This window comes from Brassica napus, chromosome A3 (genome assembly GCF_020379485.1).
Source record: "Brassica napus cultivar Da-Ae chromosome A3, Da-Ae, whole genome shotgun sequence".
NCBI classification, from domain to species: domain Eukaryota; kingdom Viridiplantae; phylum Streptophyta; class Magnoliopsida; order Brassicales; family Brassicaceae; genus Brassica; species Brassica napus.
The window spans coordinates 8,644,468-8,657,087 of NC_063436.1; the positions used below are offsets into that span (position 1 = coordinate 8,644,468).

The 12,620-nt window shown below is 34.8% G+C and overlaps 3 protein-coding genes and 1 non-coding gene across 4 annotated transcripts; 3 read left to right on the forward strand and 1 right to left on the reverse strand.

The window, feature by feature from the left end:
- Positions 1 to 1,236: 1,236 nt before the first annotated feature.
- On the forward strand, positions 1,237 to 1,316 carry TRNAL-UAG. The gene has a single exon. It is a non-coding gene; the product is annotated as a tRNA-Leu (tRNA).
- A 152-nt stretch (positions 1,317 to 1,468) lies between these two features.
- LOC106391301 (40S ribosomal protein S14-2) lies at positions 1,469 to 2,607 on the forward strand. The gene is made up of 5 exons (XM_013831919.3): positions 1,469 to 1,604; positions 1,740 to 1,859; positions 1,931 to 1,976; positions 2,081 to 2,296; positions 2,384 to 2,607. The coding sequence occupies exons 1-5, from the start codon at positions 1,602 to 1,604 to the stop codon at positions 2,449 to 2,451; spliced, it is 453 nt and encodes a 150-aa protein (XP_013687373.1). The 5' UTR covers positions 1,469 to 1,601; the 3' UTR covers positions 2,452 to 2,607.
- A 582-nt stretch (positions 2,608 to 3,189) lies between these two features.
- Positions 3,190 to 4,241, forward strand: LOC106391302 (ubiquitin-60S ribosomal protein L40). Its single transcript, XM_013831920.3, has 5 exons — positions 3,190 to 3,369; positions 3,441 to 3,527; positions 3,620 to 3,722; positions 3,925 to 3,991; positions 4,086 to 4,241. Exons 1-5 carry the CDS (start codon positions 3,267 to 3,269, stop codon positions 4,110 to 4,112), a joined length of 387 nt encoding a protein of 128 aa, XP_013687374.1. The 5' UTR covers positions 3,190 to 3,266; the 3' UTR covers positions 4,113 to 4,241.
- Positions 4,242 to 4,886: 645 nt separating this feature from the next.
- Positions 4,887 to 8,005, reverse strand: LOC106385410 (beta-fructofuranosidase, insoluble isoenzyme CWINV4-like; the record flags this gene model as incomplete). The annotated part of the gene is given in 6 exon segments (NM_001315553.1): positions 4,887 to 5,080; positions 5,165 to 5,279; positions 5,378 to 5,787; positions 5,862 to 6,721; positions 6,832 to 6,840; positions 7,787 to 8,005. Coding segments are annotated over 6 exon segments (1,772 nt in total), but the record flags the coding sequence as incomplete, so codon positions are not given.
- Positions 8,006 to 12,620: the final 4,615 nt, after the last annotated feature.

The following is a 12,620-nucleotide window of genomic DNA, read 5'->3' on the forward strand; positions in this document are numbered from 1 at the left end:
TTCTGGGGCCAGCTCCGGACAGGTACCTTCCTCATGGGAGATTCTCTTACACGTATAGCAGTATCGGTGTAGTTCCTCATAAGACAACGACACCTTGATCACGTCTCCGTTTGCGTATCCAGCCTTACGTTCAAATTGTAGAGGTTCATCTGCGTTTATTTGGACTCGAACTCTTCCATTCTCCACGTCTACCTTATCAACCTCTCCAAGAGCCCCTCCTATGCTTCTGTAGGATTCATCTTTTTTATAATGTGTAGGTACACCAGTGATCGTCACCCACAGGAGGAGGAAATTTGGATAGTCTTCATTGATTGTTGGGGTCCATCTTTCCAGCGAAAAAGTCCATTTATTGAAATGGCATGGTCTGCGAAGCAACACCTTCTGGAGGTCCTCTTCTTTATCAAAATCAAATTGAAACTTATTATTCCCAAGGTTTGTTCCGCGTACTCTACCCTCGACATCCCAGATCCTACGCTTTGGCATGTGCTTGATTAGGGCATCCACGCTCCGTCCATCCTGATGAAACATTCTCCCCACAAGGGAGAGTTTGTATTTTTCAACTAGGTCTGTATAGTCAAACTCCGGGACTTTTATGATCTCCTCCTCCTCTTGAAAGCGTCTCCGGACATGTCGGGAGTTTTCAGCCTTTGATCTTTCGTTCCTAGTACGGTACATCGTAGCCGCCCGTACCAATACAGCAGCGCCCTAGTAAAGGGGAGAGTTTGAGTTATCAAAAACAAACCGTCAAAAGCTAGTTTTCTTGATGCTCACGGTAGTCAAGGATCTGTTTACAAAAAAACAAAAAAGCACTGCAAGGGGCAGGAAACCTAGGACGAGAGGAGTGTGGAGTAGTCTCCCTCTCTCCTATAGTCGTCGTAAAGCTCTAGATCCTACGCCTTGTCAGAGAAGGCTCAGATCTGAAAATCGCCTTGGTCGTCGCCCAAAACCCTAGCCATAATCCGTAGTCAATTATTAGTATATGTCATCTGATTTTTGGATGATTTATTGAAAAAAAGTAATCAATAAATGATCAATGACATGGTAATAAAACTGTAATCGTTGTCATTAAGATTTTTTATAACGGTATCCTCATAATTCTACGGAGTAGGATTGGATTATTTTCACTCCATATTTTCTTTTATTCCTTTTGCAGATCCTAAGAGAATTTAAAAAGAGTTGTTGAACTTGCTCGAGTCTCATAAAACTACACACTTCCACACATTTTCAGTTACATCTGATAGTTTGGCCGAGTGGTCTAAGGCGCCAGATTTAGGCTCTGGTCCGAAAGGGCGTGGGTTCAAATCCCACAGCTGTCAACATTTTTTTTTTAATATTTCAAATCATGAAAACGACGCCGTTACCTAGGTATCAACAAGCGAGTGATTCATCTGCTTCTACACATTGGGCTGACCCAATAGTTAAGATTTGGCCCAAAACCTATTTGGAAAGGGCTTATCGAGCTCACTCAGAGAAGTCATAAACCCTAATATAAAATCGCTATCTGATTTCGCCATCTTCTCTCCCTCTTGCCAAATCTCTGCATCGGCGGCGCAACTACAGGAAGAAAGACGATCTTTCACATCCGTTTCTTGCCCTAAAACATGGTAAGCTTCGTCTCTCAGATTTGACCAGAAGAGTTTCGTTTTGTGTTAATTGGAAGTTATGATCTTTGATGAATGACTATAGTGCTGTGATTCTATGTATAGTAATAAAGTATAGCGTTGTGTTGTGTTGTGTAGTCGAGGAGAAAGACGAGAGAGCCAAAGGAAGAGACAGTGACTCTTGGACCAGCTGTTCGTGATGGAGAGCAAGTCTTCGGTGTTGTCCACATCTTCGCTTCCTTCAACGACACTTTCATTGTATAGCTCTCTCTCACTAGTGTATAGGAAGCTTGCATTGTATCTGATTTACTTTTTTTTTTTTTTTGCAGCACGTTACTGATTTGTCTGGACGTGAAACTCTTGTCCGTATCACTGGTAAGCATCGGTTTGATTTATAATGATGTTACTTAAGTCTCTTGAGTACCACTCTTTGTGTGAATACGATTAATAGGTGTAATGTTTTGTTTTGGCTGGGTTAGGTGGAATGAAGGTGAAAGCTGACAGGGATGAGTCCTCACCGTACGCAGCTATGCTTGCTGCTCAAGATGTTGCTCAGCGTTGCAAGGAGCTTGGAATCACCGCTATGCACGTGAAGCTCCGTGCCACCGGTGGAAACAAGACCAAGACCCCTGGTCCTGGTGCTCAGTCCGCTCTTAGAGCTCTTGCCCGTTCTGGCATGAAAATTGGCCGCATTGGTAAGTTGCATAAACCTAAACTCAAGTGAGAATTGGTTTAATGTGTCTTGAGCATTTCTAACATTGTGGTTCTTGTTTTTGTTGCAGAGGATGTTACTCCGATCCCAACGGATAGTACCCGCAGAAAGGGTGGTAGAAGAGGAAGGAGGCTCTGAGTTTTTGGCTTTTTCTTTGCTCTTTATTTCATTTTGTCAGAACAATGTTTTTTTTGAGTTTTCTGAAAGAGTTTCGAAGTTGAATGCTTTTAGTTAATTGTGGAACAACATATTTCTTCTATGATTAGTCGCATTCGCGAATGACTTCAATTGTTATTTTTAAATGCCATAATTTTCATCTCTGAATTAGTGAGACAAAGTATCGGTTTAACACCAGCCATTTGCAAGTACTCTTCAATTTCTGTTAGTGTTTGCCATTCTGTTGAATGGTGAGCTCATGATTGGTACAAAGACATGAATAAATTGTCAGTTGAGTTATTTGGACTTGTAGTTGTCATGTGCAAGTACCCAATATTTTCTATGCGGACAAACCAAGACCTATGGTTTCATGTCTTCTTCACCAAAAAGTTCTCAAAGCATCCAACGTATCTTTGAGGGGAGCATACCGTCTGACTAGTAACATATTGTAAATTTGTAAGAAAGCAATACTACTTCAGGCTCTATTCTTAAAGACAACAAGGTACGCACCATTGAGTTAACAACTTCTTGTAAAAATGAAAAAAAAAATTTGAAAGCTAGTAGATATCTACAAGTAACAAGAATGGTTAAGGTTACCATGTAAATCGAGTCGCTAAAGCATCGTTTGACATATTTACCCCAAACATTCATCCAGCGTCTTGTCCATAAGTTAATGGGCTTTAGCATTAAAGGCCCATCCAAATAATCAACATCAAAACCCTAGAAATGGAGGACAAACTATAAACATTACTCTTCAAAGCAAACTCAGTTATTTCGAGGCTCTTGCGGCGGAGAAGATGCAGATATTCGTGAAAACGCTAACGGGCAAGACCATCACCCTCGAGGTGGAGAGCAGCGACACCATCGACAATGTCAAGGCCAAGATCCAGGACAAAGAAGGTACCTTTACTCTCGTTCTTATCTCTTTGAAAGTCATTTTCTTTTATTGATCCGGTTTGCTCTGTTTTCAGGAATCCCTCCGGATCAGCAGAGGTTGATATTCGCCGGAAAGCAGCTTGAAGATGGTCGTACCCTGGCTGACTACAACATCCAGAAAGGTTTTTAAAACGCTTATCTTAGTTTTGATTACTTTTACGAATGATTGTATGTTATTAATTCAGTGCTCTGTTTTTTTCGGGATTGTAAACAGAGTCGACTCTGCATCTTGTCCTGAGGCTGAGGGGAGGTATCATTGAGCCGTCTTTGATGGCTTTGGCTCGTAAGTACAATCAAGACAAGATGATCTGCCGCAAGTAAGCTCATCACTCCTACCTCTTTCTTTGTTTCGATGAATTGAGTGATGTTGTGTTGATCATTTTTGTGAACCCATGAACTTAGCTCTTTTGTATCTTAATAAGCGTTAACACTTTAACACCTCTGTTCTTGTGGATAAAGTGGTTTCTTTTATGTGATTTTGTGTCTCATGGTGAGAGCTTATTATATCTTTGTTTTTAGGTGTTACGCTCGTCTGCACCCAAGGGCTGTGAACTGCAGGAAGAAGAAGTGTGGTCACAGCAACCAGGTTTTTGCTTCCCTCTCTTTTTTGATTCTTTGCTTTACTATTTTTAGTTGTGTTTTTGTGATGAGGTATTGATTTCTGATTCTGTTTTTTGCAGTTGAGGCCCAAGAAGAAGATCAAGTGATTTGTTTTTTTCACCGGAGGCTCGTTTATCTGTGTTATGTTTTATGTGTTTCATCTCTTTTGTTTTGACACAAACACGTTTCTGTGGATTTTTCACTAGTGATTCTGATTCTCTTTGGCTTTTATATAATATTCGAAACTGTGATGTATTTTAATCCTAGAGGAAACAAAGGCATGCCTTAATTTTCTTATAGGATAACATTTTTGAAACCATAGCAAAACATACAGCACAAGTAATTTACGGCATCCGTGTCATAGCCATCATGCTGTAGTTGACCACGTATATTTTAACTGTGGTCATTTGAGATTGTACAACATAACACTCGATCAATGGACTTGTTGAAACAACTCACTGTTGAAATCTGAACAAAAATATTAAAAGTCTTGGCTACAATCTCCGAAAAAATCTAATTATTAGAGATTTTAGGAGTTTTGGCTTAGAACTTTTTTTCTTTTACTTCTCAAGTTCATTGTTTTGTATTTTAATGATTGGCTTAAGTGTGTCGTTGTTCATGTTGTTCTTTTACAGTTTCTACTTCAATCCAAATATCATTGCATTTATAAGTTCTCATCTACTACTATCATATATAAGCGTCTTGGGCCTTTTAAAACACTTTGAAAGATTCTTGTTAGTTTGCATTCTAAAATTATTTTTATTGTGATTAGTAGAAAGGTACAAGACGTCCATATATAAAGCATAGACTTCTCTAATCAAATTGCTAAACAGGAAGCTCCAAATTTTCTCTATTTTAACCAACGCTAAAGGATCTATAATTAAGTAGCTCCATTATTCATCTCCAAAGGCCTCTCCATGCTCCAAGCATCAAGACTCTCTACGTTCACAGTTTGTGTTCCATTATTAAACACATACAAATGTGCATTCTCTTTCACTGCTTTTATCGGATACACTCTTGACGTTATCACTGTCTTCCCTAACGCTCCAAAGCTCTCTACTACCGAATGGTCAATCTGTAAATTCATAATTCAATTTTATGTTACATTACATTTACATAAACAAACTATAAATATACGAAAAATTCTTATTATACATACCAAACTCCTTAGAGAGATCCTTCCATCAGTTAGGTCAACATCCACAAAACCAGCAAATGGTGGCTTATACATCCTATCTTGTTTGAGTGGACCCCTGTCTTGCTTTAAGGACGAACTAGACCGATATGTTACATTAATGTTAGAATCTTTAAATGAAAGCATACTATATATATAGGATGTTAATTAATGATATAGATGGTTATGGAAACGTACGGTCTAGCATCGGAGCACATGAGGACCTTAGGCTTATTTATGGAAGTGCCTTTGAAGACTCTAAAGAAGACAGGAGTGTACTCTTCCAGATCAGGAGTGGCTAATGTGATCAGACCAAAAGGTCCAACACTACCTGTCACGTTCGAGCCTTTCACTCTACACAAATCTAACGGCTTGTATGTGTAGCTCGGGTCGAATGGCTCAGCTTTCTCTAGACTTCCAACGTTGAATGTCACTTCCACATCGGCCTGGGCAGGAGTGATTCCTTTGACTTCTAAGCGTTGACCCATCTTGATGTCTTTGTTGTTCATTCGGACATAACTACTTCTTAATGACTCTATTTCTTCAATAGGCCAAAACACTAGTTGATTCTTGTTTGTTGAGTCAAGAAGCACCGTTCTTGGAATTACCTATAATTATTGAATAATTGTTACAATATTGAAAATTAATCAAATTAATTATTAGTTTAGTTAAGATATATAACCTGAAGACCAGCCCAGCCCTTGGATATATCATCTTCAACGGTGTCAGATTCATTAGCCCAACCCCACAAGATTCTTCTGTTCTTTTTGTAGTCAAAGAATGTCTTGGAGGCATAGAAGTTACCGTAATCAAATCTTAAACCGTCCCAACCATCTGGCGATTCACCGTTTGGTACATAACGGTCCTTGTTAGGATAGTATTTGCCAAGCGTGTAATACTCGTACCGTGTCATGTCCAAGCTAACTTTCAACACGTGCTTAGCGTTTGGACCGGCGTAATCTAAGTCCAAACCGTTCTCAAAATCGGTTGTGGAAACCGGGAAGAAGTCAGGACATTCCCACATACCGGTGGATTCTTTGGAGTGGATAGGGTGCTTAGCTTTGACCCAATGCTTAAAATCTTTGCTTCTGTAGATATATCCGATTCCTCTATGCTTTCTTCTTGACCCCACGACGGTTCTCCAATGTCCATCTTTGGAGAACCAGGCCGTGGTTGGGTCACGAAAGTCTGAACCATTCATGGTATAATCTGGCACTGCAACCGGATTATCATCTGGTTTAATCCATTTTCTTAGGTATGGGTCCGAGGGATCCTCCGGTATTGCATAGTTTTGGATTTGAGTTTCGTTTTGGTTAATGCCGGTATAGAGGATAACCGGTCCTTTTCCCGGTACGAGTGTTATTGAACCGGACCATGTACCTTTGATGTCGAACCATTTGGAGGGATAGATGGCATGTTCAAGAGCCTCCCAATTCACCAAGTCTTTTGAAACCGAATGCGCCCACACAATATTACCCCAAACTGCACCTTTGGTGTTATATTGGTAGAAGAGATGGTAGAAACCTTTGTAGTACAATGGACCTGCGTTCCAGAAACACCTAGATTAAGATTATTTTTACATATAATAACAATGCACTACAATTAACATAAGAATATATAGAATTATACAAGTACTTATCTGATAAACTCACCATTTGGATCTATTGGGATGGTCGAGAATGCCACATGGAAACACACACGAAAACAAAGGTTAGTCAAGTCATCAAAATTTAGATTTTTAAAGAAACTAGATAAGATAAGAGGATATACGATACAATAGAATCACATGAAAGTCTTTGGTAGAACACAACTTGTAGATGAAATTAAGAAAATGTGAATAAAGGAGGATAAAGTGCAACAAAATATATATTATACGAAGTGCCGTATCTTGGTAGTTATAGTTACTTATTACTAGATAATAATGGTTATCTTCACTCAGAGACAGAATTTCCCTTTTGGCAAAAAGATATATTTACAGAAACACATGGCCACACAATCACAGATAACTATAAAGCATACATTTTATACAAAAATAAGCATGGCTGCGTTCTCACGTGATATATGATATGTTTCTTTTGGTGCATATGAATTTTCTAAAGCTAATTAAGACTTTAATACTAACACATTTTTTTCCGTTAGAACTTACATAAATAAATAGGTTTAGATTTATACCCCATAACCCTTTTCTCAAAACACACACACGCATATATATATCAATACATGGATTGTTAGGGAATATAATAACGGAGGGAAGTTTCCTTCCTAAAGAATACGGGAACTTTTGTTTGTTTCAGATAAAAAAAATTGTTTCGTTCATTGAAACACCGGTTTTAGTATAACATGCAAATATTGGATTTGAAAGAAAATGAAGAGTTTTTAATCTGGCTATGCAAATAACGTCGTAGTGGAAATTAACCCTAATACCAGAACAAGAAAAAAAAAAAAAAAAAAACCTAAAAACTAAGCATCAAAGCCAAATTCGTTATAAACATACATCTAAGGAAACAAATGCTTTCATAAATTATATATGAAGAGGGACAGATCATCAATGTACCGTTAATCCAATTTCATAAATTATATATGAAGAGGGACAGATCATCAATGTACCGTTAATCCAATGCTTTGGAGGTTGAAAGTGAAAAGCGGATCTGTGAAGATGATTCACTGACTCAACTGACTGAGACTGCAATTTTTCATAAACTTGATGAAAAGCGTCAATTCCTTTGATATTATTGCCTAAATTGATTAGTACAAGCAATAACATCACAGAAATAATACTTGAGACACCCATTTGATCCAAAAACTCAGGATTTAAGTGATGTTTGATAGTTTTGTGTGTAGAAGTTGAGTATCCAGAAATGGATAACTGAAAATATAGTTGTTGTGGTGTTTATATAGGCTAAGGATGAGGAGGAAGATAACTTTTGGGATAATGTTAGTTTAGTGAATTTTTACTATAAACTATAATTAGAAAGATATACATCAGGTTGATTTTAAGTTTTAACTTTTCTTATCCAAATTGAAGTTGAATTTATTTGGTCGACAGCTTCACTCCTTCTTTCTAGGAGATCTCTTAGGTGTAGTTATCCAAAGTTTGATAAATATATTAGTTCACCAATATTATTGGATTATATTTCCATGATTTATGTGACGATCCGTTGCTCACGTGAATTGATCTATTTTACTATAACTTCTACAATAATGAAGTTAATTATGGCTAGCATGTCGATCTGCTCTTGTTTACTTGAACAAGTGAACATATTTTGTATCAAGCTTGCATTTCAGACTCTTATTTATATAAAAAAGGTATGATATATTATAGATTAATTAAATATTCCAGCCTTGATATAATATGTAAATTGAATTTGCGGTCATAATAGAATTTGTTTCTTGGGTAAAAAATTTTATATATATATCATAAGATGCTAACCATAATATGTTAATCTTTGGGAGGAAGAAAGTTGAACCGCAATTTTAGTTTAAAAAAAAGGTTGAACCAGAATAATTCTATCATGTTTTGATCTGAAGAGATTAGAAGTTTAAGGACTAATAACTATAGATGAACATTATCAATATCTTTGAAAGTTGACATGCAAAAAAAAAAAAAACTAAAGTTGACATGCACGTATCCGTAGATCGATCTAAATCAAGAACCAGTTTAAACCAGAGTCACACAGTGACAACACTAGAGACATAACGAACCTAATGACCAGTTATATTTTAGCAAGTTGTCTTAACTAGAACAGGCCATCACATCATAACTCCAAAAAGTGAGCAAAGATTCTTCGCACAGTAACATCTTTAGCATTGAACTTACTTGCACAACTTTTAGGCTAGTTGTCACTATTCATTGCTGAAATTGTGAAACAGAACAGCTTGCATCTTTTGTGTATACAAACCTGCATGAGTTATCACCCAGTCTCGGGTTGGCTCTATATGAGGCTAATGCCTAACACAACATCTTTAACTAATTGTTACCATATATTTGATTGAAGATACATTAATGAAAAAAAAATGTATATAACTCGACTTTATTTGATGTTTTCACTTTCTAAAGTGAATGGCCAAATGTACCAAAAGCTTGATATTGAAGCCAGATATGCAATTACCACTATCATAACTAGGAATGGAACCCCCGCGATGTCGCGGAGGAAAACTATATTAACAATAATATATAAAAATGTTTAGAACCAAAAAATAATAGTAAATGGAAGTCAACATTTAAAAATATTTATATAATTAATATAGTTAAAAATGAAAGGACAAATTTAAAAAAAATTTAAATTATTAAAAATTAATTGTAAATAAAAGATATGAAACTGTGATAAAAAGATCCAGTCTGCTAAATCTATTTTTGGTTTAATATTATCAATAGAGTATGCATAGATAAATATACAAACGATTTGTTTTTGAGAAAGTGATACAACTCTTCAAAACATTTTCTTGTAATGTTGAATTATTGAAAACAGTACTCCCTCTGTTTCTTATTACTTGATGTTGTACTCCAATGCATAAATATTAAGAAAAACTATTTTTTTAACAAAAACATCATTAAATTACAATATAAAATTAGTTTATTTAATTATATTAAAAATAAAAAAAATTCAATTGGTTACATACTTTTTGATAAAGTTAAAGTTACGTAGATTTGTGCAAACTTCATATATTATGAAACAACAAAACTTCTCTAAACCTTCAAGTATATTGAAACAGAGGGAGTATAATACAATTTTTTATTTATAAGACGAGATTTTGAAATATATATTTTAAGAGTCTTAAAAAAAAAATCTAAATAAGCCTGCCAGATACCTAAACACCAAAAATACATGGTGAAAAAAATCTCTAATAACATTTGTGTGTTTTTATTTTATTTTTGCTTTTCAGTTCTAAAATTCACATGCAGTTGCTAATGTTTGATTTCTTTAATTAAAATAATAAATTATGTATCTAATAATTTAGAAACTACAGTTAAATGGAAAAAATTTAACAATTCAAATTCGTCGCTAGAATTTAAAATAAAATTAATAAATTAGAGAAAGTTGAAAAAAAAATCTGGAACTCCATGTCATAGTAAGCTATTTTAAATATGAGCTTCATAGTTTAATAGGTTTATAACTTTGCAGTGAACTAATAATATAATATAATTGATGACATATACGGTGTATCCCAAAGTGATGTGTTTTTCATTGTAACTTGCCATTCTTCATCTCTTTATAATAAAACCTTTGCAACACATGCACCTCTAAAATGACAATAAATTTTACCATCAAAATTTCATCATAAATTTAGAGTCGTTTACAATATAATTGATTAACATTTAAAGGTTAAAGAACTTGTCCTAAAGAGTATTTTGACCCTTGTCAAGCCTTAGGTTACACTAAATACTTTTGTAAGATGAGACAACTAAATTTCCTTTTTTCTTTTAGGCTAAGATACAAGAGATACAAACAGAAATTTTCGAGGTTTATATGGGATTCTAAAAAGAACTTTTATGTTCCTTTGGAATAGTGAATCTCTCTTCCTTTCTTTGTTTTAATGTTTCTTTTTGTTGTGCTTTTTCATTGCTCACAATTATATATATATATATATATATTTATATATATAGATCAAATATAGCAATGGTTAACCACCAAAAATTGCAATGGTTGATCACCAAATGTTGCAATGGTTGAACATCAAAACTTGTAATGGTTAACCATCAAAGATTATAATGGTTCATTTAAATAGTTGCAAATATTCATCCAAACAATCGCAACAATTCATTTAAATGGTTGTATTTGTTCACTTAAATCTCTAAAAACATTGCATATATATAAAAACAAAGAAATACAGATTTAATAAACAAAAATAATTATAAGCGAAAAGGTATAATACACAATTCTACCCTTTTTATGCTTGATATAATACTTGTGGAAAAGTTAAATAGTACTTACGTATGATTGATACAATTATACACATCAACATTTTATTTGTGTAATGTTTTGGGTGACGTAAGTAAACACACGAAAACAAAATTAATAGAATTGAAAAAAACATGATTAAGAAGAAATATTGTTGCAAAAAAAACTATAAAAATTGAAAGCAGTTATAAACTAAAAGACACCAAAAACTGTTATGAACAAAAATATACAATGAACATTCATGAGTAAAACTATAATGAAAAGACACATTTCTTAGAATTAACTGGAATACAATTTTAAAAATAAGAACAGTTATAAACTAAAAGGTACCAAAAAACTATTATGAACAAAAATGTACAATAAACAGTCATGAATAAAATTATAATGAAAAGACACATCTCTTAATTTATTTATCAGACATCACGTGATTCATCTCATCTTCTTCATTGATGAGAAGAATCTATGAAAGTGCATTCTAGGATGGCTGCCTCGCTTTAAAACCCATCTACTGTAAGGGTTCGTTGTCTTCAAGCTTTCTACTCTCAGTTGTAAAAACCATTTTTCTGCAAATCTTCATATGTATTCTCTCAATTTTTCTTTTCCGATCCACATGAACGATTATATACATAAATTTTCTGACATAAACCATCAGTTATCGGTAATTTCTGACATAAAACTCCGACAACATTTCGTCCACTTTTCTAAGGTTTCCCCGAGAATATAATCCATTGTCAGAGCACTGATTGTTCTGAGGTATTACCGACAATAATTTCTTAGAACATTACGTACGATACCCAGTTCATTGAAATTTATTTTGTATGCGGCAAGATATTGACAATATGTTTTTGAGAAAACACCGAGATTCAGACGTAATTCATGTATTCTCGGAAAGTGATCATAAACCCCATCAGAATCTTTCCGACGATAGAAGTTCTGGGTAATTGTCCCTGGAGTGAACGAAGATTTCTTGTAGTGAATGATTTGGGAAGAAATAAAAAAATGGATCAGAAATCAGGAATTATAAGAATATGAGAAAAATAGAAATAGTTAACTGGTTATTAAACAGAGGAAGAGATGCAAACCAAGGGTCACAACTTCATCGGACGCAGTGCTTCATTAACAGACACGAAGCTTGGTAGCGTCGTCTTCTTTAAAACAAAAGGTAAGTCTAATCTCAACCTTTAGATTAAAAAGTATGCACTTTCAACCATTGGACTAAGTTCTATTTTTTAAATAGATGACATCACCTAAAGAAAACAGAACCCTTGGATTGAATACCAAATCAATCTGAAACGTTAGATCTTCTTCTTTTTTTTCCTATACAAAAAGATGACACCAGCAGATTCTAAAATTCAGTTTGCTATTATATCAAATCCGTTTTTTCTAAACCTCTGACGTCATTCCTTTTTTATAGGAAAAAAAAATAAAGATCCAAAGGTGTAGTATGTTTTGAATTTAACGTATAAGATTTTGTTTTAGATAAAACTATGACGTCATCTTCCCTTTGAGCAATGGTCACCAATTCATAGCTTTTCAATGGC